At 39.6% G+C, this 18,468-nt stretch overlaps 1 protein-coding gene across 5 annotated transcripts in view; it reads left to right on the top strand.

Annotated features, from left to right (window-relative positions):
* LOC136699167 (dedicator of cytokinesis protein 7-like) overlaps positions 1-18,023 on the top strand; it is a 66,541-nt gene extending 48,518 nt beyond the window's left edge. For 2 of the 5 annotated variants that reach the window (XM_066673648.1, XM_066673649.1), the window contains 28 exons: positions 336-437; positions 1,342-1,428; positions 1,592-1,687; positions 3,004-3,144; positions 3,316-3,429; positions 3,527-3,697; positions 4,580-4,719; positions 4,926-5,095; positions 5,309-5,457; positions 6,068-6,250; positions 6,396-6,522; positions 6,604-6,688; positions 7,187-7,283; positions 7,487-7,621; positions 8,369-8,521; positions 9,195-9,353; positions 9,456-9,556; positions 9,666-9,858; positions 10,342-10,485; positions 10,611-10,742; positions 12,424-12,438; positions 12,854-12,979; positions 13,111-13,200; positions 13,309-13,545; positions 14,348-14,491; positions 14,570-14,676; positions 14,759-14,935; positions 16,770-18,023. In XM_066673648.1, coding sequence (XP_066529745.1) covers positions 336-437; positions 1,342-1,428; positions 1,592-1,687; positions 3,004-3,144; positions 3,316-3,429; positions 3,527-3,697; positions 4,580-4,719; positions 4,926-5,095; positions 5,309-5,457; positions 6,068-6,250; positions 6,396-6,522; positions 6,604-6,688; positions 7,187-7,283; positions 7,487-7,621; positions 8,369-8,521; positions 9,195-9,353; positions 9,456-9,556; positions 9,666-9,858; positions 10,342-10,485; positions 10,611-10,742; positions 12,424-12,438; positions 12,854-12,979; positions 13,111-13,200; positions 13,309-13,545; positions 14,348-14,491; positions 14,570-14,676; positions 14,759-14,935; positions 16,770-16,812 — 3,618 coding nt within the window. In that variant the 3' untranslated portion in view covers positions 16,813-18,023. The remainder of the gene's footprint in view (positions 1-335; positions 438-1,341; positions 1,429-1,591; positions 1,688-3,003; positions 3,145-3,315; positions 3,430-3,526; positions 3,698-4,579; positions 4,720-4,925; positions 5,096-5,308; positions 5,458-6,067; positions 6,251-6,395; positions 6,523-6,603; positions 6,689-7,186; positions 7,284-7,486; positions 7,622-8,368; positions 8,522-9,194; positions 9,354-9,455; positions 9,557-9,665; positions 9,859-10,341; positions 10,486-10,610; positions 10,743-12,423; positions 12,439-12,853; positions 12,980-13,110; positions 13,201-13,308; positions 13,546-14,347; positions 14,492-14,569; positions 14,677-14,758; positions 14,936-16,769) is intronic. The other 3 variants (XM_066673650.1, XM_066673651.1, XM_066673652.1) reach the window with 2 other exon arrangements.
* Positions 18,024-18,468: the final 445 nt, after the last annotated feature.

Raw genomic sequence — 18,468 nt, 5'->3', positions numbered from 1 at the left:
TGAGGGCCGTTCTGTGGCTCCAGCCCTCCCGCTGTTTTTCCTGTTTATGTGGGATGAAAAGAGCAGGCTCTTCCTGCGTTGGTTGCTGGAGGTAGACGTGCATGCCTGTGGTTGAGCTGCTTCCTGTTCGGGACCGTGCATTACTCTGCTGAAGGTTACATTTGCCGCGCTACACTGTGGCAACTCTGTAGTCCTCCCCTTTCTGCGTCTTGACCACTTGACCATGCCCCCTCCCAGACTACTCCCTGGCCTTCTTATCAGTGCCCTGCTGACCGTGCCCTCTCCTATGTCGCTGTGTGTGTGTGTTTTCCTGTGTGTCGTTTGTGGATGAGCAGGGAATAGACCGCTCTCACTCCTGGGTAAACTCTGCTTATGCTCCTGGGGGCTCAAGAGCCGTGCTCCGACGGAACCCCAACTCCAGCTGTGAGCTCAAGCAGGTGCTGAATCTTACCCTATACCCCAATACCAACCCTGTTTTCCCATTTCTACTCTACCCCAGTTTCACCTGCCTCCCCTCATATTACCAGCTTATAGTCTGATATCACCTTACTTTCCTATTACTACCTTATACCCCAGTATCACCCTCCACTTTTTATAATATACAGCCCAATATCACCTTCCTTTGTTACTATCCTATATCTCAATGTCTCTTCCTCCTTTACTGTTACTACCTGATATCCCCTTTAATATTAACTAATAAATCTAATCATATTGTCAAACTCTTGTACACCCTCGTGTCCAGTTGATGGTACCCTGTTCTTCTATTAATCTTTGTTCTCCTATAAACTGTACATTTATGTTTTCCAATTACACATGTTTCTCTCTGTGCTTCCCCTTACTAATATGCTGGGTTTGTGTCAGGGTGTGTGAGACATACATGCAAAAGTCCATGTGTGGTCAAGGCAACACTTCTTTGTTCATCACCTCTTCATCAGTCGTATTTCTTTCACTGCTGCCTCTTTGCTTTTTTTAGATGCCATATTTTCTTATATCACAGATTCCTTCATGTCGGCTGCTTGTCAAAGATATCGCTTGAGCAGTTACAGTTAGAAACATAGCACAGTTGAATCATAAATCATGGTCATTAATAATTGTTTAACAAATGATAAGCAGCACATCATGGAGCCGATTGGGTCAATCTGTGTTTTTATTCATTTCTTATTTTTAACTCCCTCATTCTGTTTTTGTTTTTCTTCAGTTGAATTTTCCTTTCAGATTTCTTTTCTGTTCAGTTTGTTTGTAAAGGGTCCAACTGCCCTTGATTCCATCAGAGCATGCTTCCTCATTTTTTAATTTTCTCTCTCATCATCTTCATCCTCATCCCCGTGGCCGTTGCAACAGGCCAGTGAGCGGGGGGCTAACCGCATGTCAGCCTTCATCGAGAGTGCCTCCTTCCTCTCACAACCTTCCAGACACATCGCCAGGAAGGTAAAATAACATACCGCTTTGTTTCAGTCCATCCTTGAATCATCTTGTCATCGTTCCTTTGACATCACTGGGCGTGTGTGTGTGTGAGAGAGAGAGAGAGAGAGGTTTTATTAATAGATCTGTATATTTTTTGTGTAGTTTAATGTTCTTATTCTCTGCTTAGTTGTTGCACGAGGAACTGGCTCTGCAGTGGGTGGTGAGCACTAGTACAGTGAGGGAAGCAGCACTGCAGCAGGCCTGGTTCTTCTTCCAGCTTATGGTAAGGATACACAGTGATGTAGAAAAAAATAATAGCTGATGGCCAGCATACTATTTCTTAATGCATACATAAGTTCCTATAATAACCTGCTCTAATAAAACTTAGCAGCTTGCACCCGTGTTAAAATTCAGTACATGACTTTATTAAGTTAATTTTTTTTAATATTTAATCAGACCAAACAGCCCTGATTAGCCAACTAGAACCAGTAGTGCCCCACACAAGCCACACAACAGACAATTATATTTTTATTATTGCTTGTTGATATATAATTATTATTACTTAATGTAAGGTCTTTCACCTCTAAGCTTATCACACTGCATGAAATGTAGCCCTGCCAACAGGCTGAATTAATATTGTTTTCTTTTCCATGCAGATATGTTTCTTAGAACAGGAAATTAATATAACAGCCGAATGAACAGGTCCTTATTGTAATCCAGTTAATTCATTTGCTATAAGAACGTGTATTATACCACTCTACTACAAGTTAACACAGTTCCCTTGGGTGTTAATGAGACATCTGTGACATTCTTTGGTCAAAATACCAGAAGGATCCAATAACACAGCACCATTCACACCCTGTCTAAACTGTCTTGGGTCTCACTTTGTTGTGGTCTGTGATTGACTGATGTGGGCTTTCTTTAAATGAGAATGAACCACAGCTCACTACACCATTAGTATAACATTCTTGTTTTTTATCTCTTTCACCCAGTACTCTTTCTTTCTATTTCTTCCACTCTTTCTTCACACTTTTGGAGTCAACATTTCAAAAGTCTCTGAAGTTAAAGGTAGTGTCTATGATTGTGGGGAAATAATGTTTTCTCTTTTATTTACATTCAGAAGCTCTGTGTATTCGAAGGTGGAATGGATTGAAGAGTTAGAAAATGGGGAGGAAACATCCTCAGAATTTTATAAAAAGTGTTTTTTTTTGTTATTATTATTAAGATCTTAATTGTTTGCTGAAGCAGGACAAAACCAGAACAAACACTACAAAAACTAACCATTGATTACAGTTTGTGGTGTTTTAGAGGCCCAGGATCCCCAAATTAATGTTAAAATAAACTAAAATAGTTTGTCCCCTTTACAATTTACTCTGATGGTTTACTCAATATATGCTGCAACTTCATGATTGTGATGGGAATTATGAAGTCACATAACTATATTTTTATGTAATTTGGGGAAATGGATTTGTTCACTTTTCTAGAACCTTTAGGATGAAGAGGATAAATGTATGACTTCACAGTTCACACCAGGGATTTGGCCTTTCTCTAAGATGGGCGTTATTTTAGATGTTTTATATGTGAATCTTTGTCTCTCAGGTCAAAAGCATGGCCCACCACCTGTTCCTCACCTCTCGGCTGGACATGCCAAGACGCCAACGTTTCCCTGACCGCTTTGTGGACGATATTGCAGCCCTAGTGTGTGCCATTAGTGCAGATATAGCCAGCAGATATCACAAGGTAAAAGCTTTTTAAATATAACAGTTACCATCACTCCAACTTTCCACTTTCTTTTAGTGCATGTTTAATTTACTCTAGTTATGTTTTTTTGACTCTGCTGAAAGAACGGGTATAGCACTTGGTGCTCAGTGTGTGTGTGTGTGTGTGTGTGTGTGTGTGTCTGGGTTTCAGGATGTTGAGCTTGTGGAGAGATTAAACAGCAGTCTGGCTTTCTTCCTCAATGAACTTCTTTCCCTCATGGATCGAGGGTTTGTGTTCAACCTCATTCGCTCTTACTATAAACAGGTATGTGTTGGCACACAAGTTCCTTCTTGCATTTCTGTCAACAGTATTTACCTACAGCACTGTTCAGTGATATGGTTTCTTTTCCGTGTGTGTTCAGATCTCCAATAAGCTGCACACCGCACAGAACCCCAGTTCTCTGACAGCTTTGAGAATGGACTTTCTGCGTATAGTCTGTAGTCATGAGCACTATGTAACTCTCAATTTGCCATGTGCTACTCTCAGTCCCCCAGCATCTCCTTCACCTTCCACCTCCTCCACCACCTCACAGGTACGAAACAACAGGTCTATGTAGCATGATTATGTAAATCATTATCCAAATATTAGCCTTTGCTGTAGTGATATGATATAATATTATGCAAATGAGCTCTCTGATCATTTGGGCTGCCTCAAATAATCTAAATGATTCTTTGTTTGTTACAATGGTGTATGATTATGTATTCAGTATTTGGAAGCTTTGACATTTGCCAATGTACAAAATTGCAACACAAAATGCAGCACATATTATAACCAAAGGCCTTGAAATGTAAAAGTATTTGTAAATATTTGCTTAATAAATGATAAATATCAAGAAATAATTGTTTATTATGCATTCATGATGGGTATACATGTCACCTCATGCCAAAATGTGATAATTCATTAATGTGGGCACTTTATGTAACATAAGTTACATTGAGCAAAATGATCAGTTTATACTGTATAACTTCAGTTGTTCTAGATGTATATATCAATGTTATCATGATTCAAATTTTGTACAGCCCATATATTTACAGTCATATAATATTGTACATACTATTGTCCCATTTAGTTGTTTTTGACATACTAAAGCTACACAGAATTATGTTACTATACATATTTCAGACTTTTTCCCACACATACCACAAAAATACTATGCATGTGGCTTGCCTTATAATACGAAGATTTCTCCGTGATGATGTGGGAATGAAAATAACCCTGCTTTATAGTTACCACTCAGTGGTCTACCACAAACCAGCATCGTCTACAGGAAAAAAAAAACAGGATTTCCTACCCTCAAAGGTGGTGCCCTTAAGAAATAGTAAGAATTCTGTATAAATGTGTCTGAATGCCGTATAACTGTGTCTTATAATTAGTCACATTTGTTGGACCTTTTCTCCCTGATTATTGTTTCCAGAGCTCTGCGTTCTCATGTCCGATGCAGGATCAAGGTGTGGTCAGCATGTTTGAGCTATCTGTACCCTTTCGCCAGCAGCACTTCTTGTCTGGTCTGCTGCTGACAGAGCTCGCCCTCATCTTAGAACCTGATGGAGAGGGGTGAGATCCATATGCGTTTTCCTCTCTTTATGCTCCGAAAGCTAAATAATGCTAAACCCAAACCTATAAACCAAAAGTTTACACAAAAGTTGGAATTTGTTTTTTATTATTTTGTGCCAGATGTTCCCACAACATCCTTTCTCCCTACAGAATGCTAAGTACACACACTTCACGCTAAACTCACTGCTTCCCACTCTCTTCTCCAGTGTTTTTTTCTTGCACAAGAAAGCCATAAGTGCACTTCACTCTCAAATGTGCAGTCATGATGCGGACCCTCGCTACAGTGATCCCCAGGTCCGCGCTCACATTGCCCAGCTATATCTGCCACTCATCCCCATTGTCATGGAGACGCTGTCCCAGCTACATGACTTTACTGGTGAGCTGGCAAAAAAAAAGACCATCTTCCACACAGTGACAACTAACAAATTTAAGTCCCTTTTATTTTTAATCTCTTTGTAGTTAGTCTTTGCTCTTAAAGTCATTGTCACCCTCTAGACAGAACAGGAGGCAGCCTTCCTGACATTTGCTGTTTTTTAAATTCCTGTTGTTTATTTACACGTTTTATGTTGTTTCTTTGCTTTCTTCATAGATACTTCCCCTCAGCGCGTGCGGCACGCCTCTGCACTTGTTGATGACAGTGACCCAGACAACAACACCATCAATCCATCTGTTGCTATGGCAATAGCCGGTTCACCACTGCCTCATTCCAAAGTCAGTCCATTCACTATGCCAACAGTGGTGAGCAACAGATTTGCTTTCAGGGCTGTAGCATTTTAAATATGTCCTGTGGTGTTCGTTTGGAACTTTAAATATCACATTTGCAGTTTGCCTGATAGCAGGTGTTGGGATAGGTAGCAAAAGGATTTATCTCAAGGCTGCATGACCTTGGGAATATTCTTTCCCAAATTAAATGAGGTCATAGCGGCTCTTCCACTGGTCTACCACTAGAGTGCCACGTTTTGAAGAGACACTTTTTTTTTTTTTTTTTTTCCTCTTACTGCCACATTACTGCCCCTTGTGGTTAGGTGGCTTGTCCATCGATCCTAAGGTGTTTCAGTGATGCCTCTCCACTAGAGGGCCTACATCCTTTTGAGGAGATTTTCACAGAAATAATGACATGCACATGGTGGGGGAAATGAGGGTCATGTGTGTCTGTGTGTTTGTTATCTCTCTGGGTGTGTGAGGACATCCTTTGTGCATGACTGCCAGAATGGGCCCCTGTTTTTAGACAATGGTCAGACAAGGAGGGGAAGAAAATTTGCACTGTGTATGCATGTGTGTGTTTTTGAGTAAGTGACAGTCAAATGTAAAACACACTGAAATGTGTCTGTGCTGTGTGTTTGTTTAGGCGACTCGTCAGTGCAGTGCTCTGTCTGCTGAGTGCAGCAGGACTCTGCTGGTGTGTGTCCTGTGGGTGCTGAAGAACGCTGATGCTGCCTTGCTGGAGCGCTGGATCTCTGAGCTTTCTGTGCTGAACATCAACCGCCTGCTCGACCTGCTGCACCTTGCAGTCTCCTGCTTTGAGTACAAGGTGGAGTACCCATCTACCGTGCCCACCTGTATGCCCAACAGGGCGTTAACCAAACCCACTGCTCTTCCATATTGTATTTTATAAATGTTTGTCTTTTCTGATTTGCCCCTGATTGTGGCCCGCTGTCTTTTCTTGATCAATTCAGGGAAAGAAGGCTCTGGAGCGGATCAATAGCCTGACTTTTAAGAAGTCTCAGGACATGAAGGCCCGTCTGGAGGAAGCCATTCTGGGGACCATCGGAGCCCGGCAGGAGATGGTCCGTCGCTGTCGAGGTAACCGCACTGTGATTGAATCTTTTGTGCTTGTAAATATAATTATCTTTTAACATGTCAAAATAACTACACTGTCTGCAGAGAGGAGTCCTTACGGTAGCCAGGAGAATGTGCGATGGAGGAAGAATGTCACTCACTGGAGACAGAACACAGACAGAGTGGACAAGTGGGTCTCTCTGTCTCACAGTCTTGCTCTCCCTCCCCTTTTCTCTCTCTATTTTATTTCTCTCTGCTACTTTCTTTCTCTATACTTCTCACTCTCTCACAGTCTTGCTATTCCTCCTCTTTGCTCTCTACCTCTCTTGTGTTTGTGTACCTCTCTACACGTTTGATCTTGCATTCTTTTGCTCATATTCTCTTGTTCTCTCTGGCTCCCACTCTCTCTCTCTCTATATATATATATATATATATGCTGTCTCTCTCCAAAGTGTTGCTCTTTCTCCTTTTTGCTCTGCTGTGTCTTTCCTCTACACTTTCTATCTTGCCCTTTTTTTGCTCACATTCCCCTGCTCTCTCTCTCTCGCGCTCTCTCTCTCTGTCTGTATGTGCACACTGAACATCTGAATTCATGTATGACTCAAGTTGGCCATTGACTTAATGAACCGTATAATAACAGGGTTGGCAGCTTGCTGTAAACTGTGTTTGTGTGTGTGTGTGTATGCAGGACAAAAGCAGAGGTGGAGCAAGAGTCAGTGGTGGATGGAAACTTGGCAACTGAGGCCTCTTTAATAGTCTTGGACACACTGGAAATCGTTGTTAAAGTAATGGGACCATTGCCTTGTTTTTGTTCTCTCTCTCTCTCTCTCTCTCTCTCTTATTTATATATATATATATATATGCACTTTCTCTCTCCCCCGTGTCTCGTATTCCCTTACTTCCCCGCTGTGAGTCATTTTGCATGATTATGGCGAGCTTCAAATGGAGTCCACATCTGAAAATGCATCTTTGTGTGGGTGTGTTACAGACGGTGGTGCTCTCTGAGCTCAAGGAGAGTGTGCTGGGTGGAGTGTTGAGAGTTCTCCTTCACAGCATGGCTGGCAACCAAAGTGCCCTGTTCCTGCAACACTGCTTCACCACTCAGAGAGCTCTGGTCTTTAAGGTTGGTTTAGGTTTGTTGTTTACAAAGAGAGGGCTTGCACTGAATAAATACTCTAGCACAACTTTGAAAGCTTTCTTGTCTATTCAACAAATACCTTTCTGACATACTTTGATGTAGAGGTGGGCAGTATGACAAAAATATAAATGGTGATGTATGAAGAAATACGATCATATTCATATGCTCAGATATTTGCTGGGCAAATTTGGCATACGTGTCAAACTGATTTTTGATGATGGATTTAACATACTACAAAAGAGCAGAATATAGCATGGTCTGCAGCACTAAGATGTCTGCATTTTCACTTTTTATTTTTTAAACCTACGGTAGGAAATGATCATATTCTCTGTATTTCTAATCCAGGAAGATGTATTCCTGATTTGAACTTTACATGACTGTATCTGCCTACTTAAAAATACTTTCACATTTGGAATTGCTGGTAGATATAAATAGCATAAAAATATTAAATGTAAAAATACATTGCTAACTAATGTACTAATGTTAGAAGCTGAGAACAGTAAGTTTTATGGACCTCATTACACATTGTCCTGCATTATTTTTTTTTTTTACATGCTTTTAGTAAGGGTGCTTTAAGTCTTAATGTTATCCATGTTCGCTCCGAAAAGCATAATGTGACGTGACATGTTGTTATTATCATAACTGATTTGTGTGTGAATCTGTGATTAATGGTTTTGTCTTGCTCTGAATGAGGTCTGTGAAAGACACTGATGCATATTTTTTTAAAAACAGTTTCCAGAAATGCTGTTTGAGGAGGACACTGAGCTCTGCGCTGATCTGTGTCTTCGTTTGCTGCGCCACTGCAGCAGCAGTGTCAGCTCTGTGCGCAGTCATGCTAGCGCCTCTCTCTACCTGCTCATGAGACAGAACTACGAGATCGGCAATGTGAGAATCATTCGTACACTCAGTATTACTATAATCACCGTAGACCATTTTAACTTCCATTTAAACCTTGCCTTATTTGTCTTTGCCTGAAATGAGACATGGAACCTTGCTACTTTGACCATAATCACTTACTGCAAACACTTTTCTCCATAACTTTCAGCACTCCTCCACTTATGCAAACTTGCTCTTCTTCACACAAATTAATGCATTCATCGCCTCTCATCTGGATTACTGCAACTCATTATGTTTCAGTTTTCCTGCCAGATCCCTCAGATTACTGCAAAACACTCAAAATTCTGCAACTCAACAACCCATTACCCTGGTTCATTTCCAGTTACTCTGGCTGTTTTTAATTATCTGTAGACAATTTAAACTAATCATCACATTCAGAGCATGGAAAGATATACTCTTCCTCTCCCATTCCTTCCTTCCTTCCTTCTTTCTTTAAAATACTTACAAAAACCTTGCTTTTCACATTTATACATGCATTCTCTGACATTTGTGCCCCGCAATATCACATATATAGGAGTCTTTCAAGCCTTTGTGCTTGTCCTTAGAGACTTTATCATTATTTATTTTTAGTAATAATTAGGAAAACATTTACTCCTTCAGAGAAAGTAAAGACTTATTTTGCTGAATGTGCTGAAAAAGTGTATTTGTCATGATCTTGCAGAACTTTGCACGAGTGAAGATGCAGGTGACCATGTCCTTGTCTTCTCTGGTGGGCACCTCCCAGAACTTCAACGAGGAACATCTGCGCCGTTCCCTTAAAACCATTCTGACCTACGCAGAGGAAGACCTGGAACTCCGAGACTCACCCTTCCCTGAGCAGGTCTCTTGAATACGTTCTGTCTGTCTGTCTCTGTCTCTCTGTATCTCTCTCTCTTGGTATACTGTTATCATTCCATTCTGTTTGTTCTTTTGTCTCGAGTAGGTTCAGGACTTGGTATTCAACCTGCACATGATCCTGACAGACACAGTGAAGATGAAGGAGCATCAGCAGGACCCTGAGATGCTTCTGGACCTTATGTACAGGTGATCCATCTCAGTGCAAAGATGTCATCATGTGTTTAAATTTTGCCAAACTGGAAACTTGTACTTTGTTCCAGATTTTTGATTTTGACTTTTTTTCTCCATGCTGTAGGATTGCGAAGGGTTACCAGAATTCCCCTGACTTGCGTTTGACATGGCTACAGAACATGGCAGGGAAACACTCTGAGAGAGGAAACCACGCTGAGGCTGCCCACTGCCTGGTCCACAGTGCTGCCCTAGTGGCTGAATACCTAAATATGCTGGAAGACTGTCGCTACCTCCCTATAGGCTGTGTCTCTTTTCAGGTAGAGGATTTTTCAGGATGTGTGTTTTATATGTGTGAATCTGTGGGTGAAGTAGTTATTAAATTATTCCATCTGAAGAGGACCATGTTAAATATGGTAAAGCATAGACAGAGACCCCCCAAACATAAAAACTTGGCATGTTCACATTGTTTGAGGGTGTGGGCTTCAGGTACATTTCATTACATTCATGATTTTTGTTGTTGTTGTTTTTATACAGGTTGTTATTATTAGGCTAGCCTAACAAATGGGACTTCAATGTTTCACCTTTTGTGCTGCTGTCACTCGAAATTCTGTGCAACAAGCAGTTTCTTTTTTATGGTGCAACAAAATAGTAGGATCTCAAATTACTGTGTAATTTTTTCATTCTGAGTGACCATGTGTATCATATGAAAATTATAGGGAGTTACAAGCTGCTTTTGGAAAAGATGTATTGAAATTACCTCCTTGTCTTTTAACACTGTCTTTAACCTGTGTTTTGTGTAGAACATTTCATCAAATGTGCTGGAGGAGTCAGCTGTGTCTGATGACATCCTGTCCCCAGAGGAAGAGGGCATCTGTGCGGGTAAATACTTCAGTGAGGCCGGGCTGGTCGGGCTACTGGAACAAGCAGCTGCCTCTTTTAACATGGTGAGAGTGTAAATAAACATACACAAACAAACATTCAAAGGCATTATTATATACTTCTAATTAATAAAAGCATAAGACATTGCTCTATTTAAATAATAATACTTTGGCTCATTGTCTGTTTTCAGGCTGCTATGTATGAAGCTATAAATGAAGTCTATAAGATCCTATGCCCCATTCATGAAGCCAACAGAGATTTCAAGAAGCTGGCTTCTGTCCATGGCAAGTTGCAGGATGCCTTCAACAAAGTCTACAACCAGGTCTGTTGAGCGTTCACACATGACTGGAACTCTGCAGGAGACATTGAGTGAGCTCAGTCTTAAAGCAATATTTCATTCAAATGCTATTAAATTAAAGCTCCATAAGAACTTTATGACTTGCCTAAATCTATATTAGCATTTAATAAATGCCAGCACAAGTGGTTGTTGACAAAAGGTCATGTCGTTCTGCTTTCCAGGTTAATATTACTTCAGCTGATTTTGTAGCTCAGTATATTTCAGCTGTGTCAGTGTAGATTAAAGCTGGTGAAGTAACATAGCTTGCCAAGGGCAGCTATCTGGAATGTCGGGCAAAGGTGAACAAAGCTAACATGGGAAAAACTACTCCGTTATCTGTTATACAGTAAAGGTTTTAGAACTGATAGTCATATTACTGTAATAACATGATATAATATGTTTTATATGTAATTCTTTTCCTACTCACCTTAAAAGGAACTTCTACGATTGTGGGGAAACGCAGCTCTAAGCACTGCGTCCTTTAATGTGGAATGATATGTTTGATGGGAAAATAACGACTGTTGTTTGTATGTGGCTGAATTTTCACTTGTCTGTAAGATTTTATTCATTGTTTAAATAACCACATAATCTTGTTTGTAACTGGAGATGTTCAGTTTTGTAGCACGTTCAGTAATGTAGTTAGCTGTCTCCCGAGTATAGCAACATTTCCGCCTTAAGTGAAGAAGTCAATATTAACCACCTATAGAGCAATCCTCATTTCAGTTCCTGCTTTTCAATGCTTCGAGTTCTGTGTGTAAAACGGCTCTAGATGATTTTGCAATGAGCAGTGTGAGGAAAAACTAGCATGCTGGACCGAGTCAGTTTGTTTTTTCATTCATTTACAGACACTGAGGATTTATAAACACATTAGACCAGTTTCAAGCACGCAGACAGACTGGAGATATTTCCTCAGCATTCATTATATCGTCTGTATTTTATAAAAAGTGTATTTTGTTTACAATTCAACTATGCCTTTAACTCAAATGAGCTCCATTTGGCTGTTTAACATTATTACTGTTTATAAATAAGACAAAATTAAAGGTGATGTTCACGATTGTGATGAAAAAACACTTTTTATAAAATTCAGAAGATGTTTCCTCACCATTTGCTAGCTCTACAGTGGGTTTGCTTCCTCGAAACCAGTAACGAGTAATAAAACAAGCTGCCTTGGTCCAGTATGCTAGGCTTTCTCGCTCTCTGCACATGGCACAGAAAAGGCATCTGTAATTCTTTTAGACAATGGAGTGAACTCAGAACATTCAAAAGCACGAACCAAGATTAGGATATTACACTATTCCTACTCCATAGGTGCATATTATTAGCTGATTTATGCTGTTTCAGATCACTTAAAGTGGAAATATCTACAAAGTAGGGAGACGGCTAGCTGCATTACTGAAAGAGCTACAACAGCTACTAAACAGCTTTAGTTACAAATGAGTTTCTGTGGTAATGCAAAGAGTGAATTAAAACTTACAGATAACTTAAACTTCAGTCATATACAAACAATGGTAATTTTTCTTCTCAAATTCACTGTTCCACCTTTACAGGTAAAACAAACCCCCCAAAAAATCATGTCATGGTTTCTTTACAATTTTTAAATTCTGTTTTCTGTTGTTGGTCTTCTCTCTGCTGCTGCAATTCTTTACTGGTTTGGTTTTGTCTGCAGAGCTCAGGATGGGAGGTACGTGATAATATTCTTCAGCATTTATTATATCATATACTTGTTAGTGTCATGTGTCAGATTTTTAAAAATTCTGTTTTATTTTTATTCTTTATCTCCATTTTCTCCCCATGTCTCCATGTCTGGCATGGCTGGACGTGTCTTTCTCTGGTGAGTATAAGGACATGAACTTTAATAACAACACCAGACTATTCCCTTTGACCCTGTTTCTTTCTCACACTTACGTAAGTGCCTTTCACAAGAGTGGCAGGAGTCAGAATTCACTGTAGGCCTGCCAGAGACACGCACTCAGTGATCTGCCCTCGGGCTGCTGTCTGAAGTGGCTGATAATGTCATGTTTGTTTGGGTAGATGCTGTGTTCTCCTCATCTCACCTTTTGTCTCTGCCTTGTTTCCCTCCTTCCTGCAGGGAATAGAGGATGTTTGGGACCTACTTCCGTGTGGGTTTTTATGGCTGTTGCTTCGGGGATTTAGACGAGCAGGAGTTTGTGTATAAGGAGCCCTCCATCACTAAGCTGGCTGAGATTTCACACAGACTGGAGGCATGTCTCCTTCCTCTGTACAATCATGATTGCAAGAATTACAGCACATGATTCCCTCTAATTGTTTACCAACTGTCACAAGTAGTTATTCATAAACTATTCATAAACTACTTCTCTGGCATGTTGATTAGGAGTTCTATTCAGAACGCTTTGGGGATGATGTTGTGGAGATCATCAAGGACTCAAACCCTGTGGACAAGAACAAGCTGGATCCAAACAAGGTCCTCAAAAATAAAAATCAGTTTCTTCAGTTCTTATTTGATTCAAAGCATTATTTTAGAAAGGTGTGGTTAATTTTGATTGATTTTCTCTTTGTGTTCCTGGCACAGGCTTATCTTCAAATCACATATGTGGAACCCTTTTTTGATACTTACGAGCTGAAAGAACGCATCACTTACTTTGACAAGAACTACAACCTGCGCACCTTTATGTACTGCACACCCTTCACGCTGGATGGCCGTGCACACGGAGACCTACACGAGCAATACAAACGCAAAACTATCCTGACTACCTCCCACGCATTCCCATACATCAAGACCCGCATCAATGTTATTCAGAAGGAGGAGGTACCTGCATCTTTTTGTGTGTGTATGTTTGTGTTAGAGGTGTAAATCTTTGACCTAGAAAATTAAATACATCAATGAATGTGTATGCACAAAACATTAAAAAAGCAATAGGAATTTATTTTGAAGTTATATATACAAAAAAAGTAAGTATTTATAGGACATTCCAGATTCTGTGCAGTTGACTCCCCACCATCTGTGTGTTTTGATGTCTTACAGCTGTGCCTAGTCCCATCCTGATGTCTTCCATTTTTCTTTTTTTCTTTCACTGGATGGGGCCAGTACAACCGATTAGTGTTGAATTTAGCTAAGCAAGATATTTAATGTCTCTTTTCATATTATGTATTGTTCTTTTTGCACAGCATTTTCATTTTACAGCTACCATTTTAAAGAATGTTTTCATTTGTTTATTGATTCTCGTAGTCTAACGTTGCAGTTCCATGAGGCCAGTGTTTGTAAGAAGTCATCTGTTTGTGTGTTTTGTGGTTAGGGACTAAATAAACATTACACAGTTTATTGCTGTCTTCTGATTAGTTATTCAGATCCAATTTGTTTTTGATGGTTCTGAAAAGACGCTCAACGGCAAAATTGACAAATGCGTTGTTTTTGTTATACTTACTACTTTTAGGGTAACATTGAATGGTGATGCATGTGCTGCTGGGAAAAAACACATGAATTCCCATCTGAGCAATTTACTTAAGGTCACATGGCTACAAATGTTTTCTAAGATCTGTTTAGAAAAGATATAACGCAAGATCCACACAGATGTAAAATGTCTTGAAACCTGGTGTCTCTCCTTTCTCAGATAATCCTTGTTCCTATTGAGGTGGCTATAGAAGACATGCAGAAGAAAACTCAGGAGTTGGCCTTTGCGACTAACCAGGATCCTGCTGACTCCAAGATGCTACAGATGGTCCTACAAGGCTGTGTGGGCACGACCGTCAACCAGGTGAACTTTTATCTTAAAAATTGTTGTGGAGTTTAACATGCATGAAAACATGGGATCTTAACTTATTGATATTTTTAGGGTCCTTTGGAGGTAGCCCAGGTCTTTTTATCTGAAATTCCAGAGGATCCAAAGCTCTTTCGCCATCACAATAAACTACGTCTCTGTTTCAAGGATTTCACAAAGAGGTAAAGATAGCGAAATTACATCTAAACAAAGAACTTCCACCACTATAAAAGGCATATCCTTCACCATGTTTGTTCTTGGCAGGTGTGAGGATGCTCTGAGGAAGAACAAAGCTCTCATTGGGCCAGACCAAAAAGAGTACCATCGTGAGTTAGAGAGGAACTACAGTAAACTGAAAGAGGCCCTGTTCCCTCTCATTAACCGTAAGATCCCCCAACTCTACAGGACACTGCAGCCACTTACGCCCACACCTACACAAAGGTAATACCCCTCACAAAAAGCAAGCATATACTAATACATGTTTTACTTTGATTTATATTTGTGAATGTATTTCATCTTCATATCATTTTATCTACTTGTATACTTGTATATGAGAACGTTTGGCTTTAATTTTTGACTAGTCCATAACTAAAATCCATCATCACAGGATTTCCTCTTAAATTTATTGTATGCTTCCAAAATGTATGAGAGAAGAACTTATCAATTCTTTTTGTAAAAGGAATTTGTTTTCCAATCAAAATAAGTGGTTCATTGGAGAGAGAGTGAGAGAGAGAAAAGCAAACAGCAGTGGCCTAGAACAGGTCTTTTCTAGTTCAAATAAAACTTTGCTTGTTTTGGCAGCTTTTTCCAATAGCCCACTAGGACTGTTTTGCTACATCTACAACACATTCCCTTTGTAGCCTTTCCTGAAATAGTCTGTAGGGCAAAGGCTATGAAATAAATGAGACTATCATAATCAAAATAATTAAGCAATGCATATTTTTAAATGACAAAAAAAAACCATGATTTTTACCAGACAGCACACTGATTACAAGTAAACACCGTATACTATACTGGACAATGTCATATAGATAGATCTGGGCTTTGAGGGCTCTATTGCTTATATTTCAGTGTTGTTTTGCCAGTAATTCTGGATAAAAAGCTTACTGAGAACTGGGAAGCTTTTATTGGTGATGGCTCCTAGCCATAAACAAAACTAACACACTTCATGTCATATTGGGTTATTTTGTAATGTTGCCTAACAATTCCATAACTATGATGATGCAGACAAAAATGAACAAATGGAAAAATATATGTAATTGTTAAGTTAGCCTCATTCTCAACTCCAAAGATAATTTATCCATGTTTGCAATGAAGCGTGTGCATAGATTTTGGAGTGTAGAACTGTACAGTGTGCGTGTGAGTTAAGTTTACACTGAACATTTAAATTATTGTTCTTACATTTTAGGTTTAGATAAGTACAGTGGTCTGACTAAAAGCTTAGAATATTAATTTGTATCATTTCCCATCTTCTCTTTACTTTTTATGGTGCCTGTAAGACCCGTATATGAGAATGATATAAGAAAAGTAGCATGTCTGAAAAACTACATAAAGGCAGATAATTGTAATGGCTTGATTTGCAGTTTAGTTGTAATCAAGAAAAAACAGTGTAAGGAATTAATTAAAACTGAAAATAACATGGTTGGCATGGCGGTGGTGCAGCAGGTAGTGTTGCAGTCACACAGCTCTAGGGACTTGGAGGTTGTGGGTTCAAGTCCCGCTCTGAGGAGTTTGGTGTGTTCTCCCTGTGTCCGCATGGGTTTTCTCCCACCTACCCAGAAACACACGTTGGTAGGTGGATTGGTGATGCAAAAGTAGGTGTAAGTGAATGTGTCTTGCACTGTGAAGGACTGACATCCCCTCCAGGGTGAGTTCCTGATTTGTGCCCAGTGATTCCGAGTAGGCTTCGGACCCACTGCAACTCTGAATTGGAAAAGCAGTTATAGATAATGAATTCAGTATTCATTTGTACATAAGCAATCTCCTAGATAAATACTCACCCTCCTGGCCCTTCACACATGCAGCTGATAAAATAATCTCATTTATTTGAAAGTGTCAGCACGTATTTGTTTATTGTGTTTTGAGCTTTTTTCTCCAGCCAGCTGTGTCCCTCCTGCGAGAGTTGGCTGGCAACAACTGTACTAATCAAGGCCAATGATTTCAGCATCACCTGCTCACAATCAGCCCCTTCACTCTGCCTGAACAAACATTCTCAGCTTTCTCCTCAGGCCCACTGAAATTCAACCCTGTTTCTCCTTTTCTCTCCATTTTATAGGAATTCTCTCAGCAGGTCCAGCTTTCGCCGAACAGACTGCTAAAAATGACCAAAGTCCGGTGCTTGGCAAGGAATGAAGCCCTCGCTCAGGCGCCAGACTACCTTCACCAAAGTCCACCGTGACCTTCCTGGGCCTGCTCTCCCTCAGCCCGGTTCTCCCATTTTGCTGTCTGAGGAATCGCATGTGTTTACTCTGAATGGTTATCTGTGACATAAACACTCTCATTGACTCTCCTGAGGCAGGTCAGTGAGGGCAGACTCTGTGAGGAAAGTCTCCAAAAACGTGGGCTGGAGGTAATTTTAGATTTTGCCGAATGTGGGAATCCAAATAGTCCACTGCACTTCCTCCTTTTGTGCTTGTTGTGCGATTGTGTATGTGTATGCTTTTGAGTGTTTGCAGGGGTGAAGGAAAGAGAGAGGAGAATCTGTATAATGTGAGTTTAAAGTTTTTGCCATTGAGAAAGTTGAGTAACTCAGCACTCTGTGTATTTAAGCCCAGTGAATCCCTCTCACTGCCATTCTGAGCCCATCCAGAATACCCGACCAAAGCTTTTATGTTTTGTTACACTGTCCTGAAAAAAATATTTGTACTTTGTGAAATGTTTAGACACATTCATTTTTCCCCACTAAGGGAGTGAGTGTGATAACTACTGAAAACATGAAGCTCTCCTCCCTGAGAAGTTTGGCTCAAGTTGTCAGTCATGACATTCCCACACTAATCACTACTCTTGCATGCCAATGGGTAAAGAACTCTGAGAAAGCTGAGGATTGTGGGGTATATAGAAGGTGAAACCTGAATTTGTGTAGTTAACAGCACTGACAAAATCACACTACCGCTGCACTGTCTGGAATTTAGAAAGCCACTTGTTTATAGAACTGCATTCACTCAAATCGATGTCAATGTGTTTTGTATGAAATGCACAGAAGTGTAATGTAGCCTGCTAGCTCATACTGTAGTAAAATGATTATTTTATAACTGGACACATGGGGATATTGACAATGTTAAAGAAAAAATACAGGGTGAAATGGATAGTTTTTCTGTGCTGTCCCAGTTTTTTAACTACTGCTGGTCTTATATTCACTTTACTACTATAAAGGGCACTACTGTATCTACTGTCTTGCACATTCTTAAGTCCATGTGATATCTACTGTTTTTCTCAAATCAAAATTCTGTCAGAAATACTGGCCTAAACTGTACTGTCAGTAAACAATTTTTTTTTATTTATTTGTGTATATTTCTTATTTTTACTATTTGTATTAAACTTTATTCTTAATCTTTAGACTGATTGTTTTATTACAAAATGTGAGTTTTATATTTTATTATTATTATTATTTTACTTTATTTTTTTAAGAATAAATACACTATCACATTGCCAAATAGACATATTAATTATAACTTTTTGTCATTTGTACATTATACTTAGCAAATAAACTATATTTCTTAAATATATTTCTTTCTTTCATAACAATATTGGTTAATCTTATTTATTTTTGTGACCCAATTAATACAGTGATTTAACAAGTTAACAAAAAGCAAATATACATTATAAATGAAACATTTTTTATAGAATCTCCAAGCTGGAGATATGCAGAAATTAGGTCTTGGGATGAAAACATCTCCCAGACCAACCAGACACCACCTACACAACCACAAACTGTTTCGGAGGGTTGCCAGAAGCAAGCTTCTGTAAAGTGCCAA

The sequence above is a fragment of the Hoplias malabaricus genome, chromosome 6 (assembly GCF_029633855.1).
Source record: "Hoplias malabaricus isolate fHopMal1 chromosome 6, fHopMal1.hap1, whole genome shotgun sequence".
In the NCBI taxonomy this organism is placed as follows: Eukaryota; Metazoa; Chordata; class Actinopteri; order Characiformes; family Erythrinidae; genus Hoplias; species Hoplias malabaricus.
Note: the sequence above shows the minus strand (reverse complement) of the source record. Positions and strands in the feature narration are given on the sequence as shown.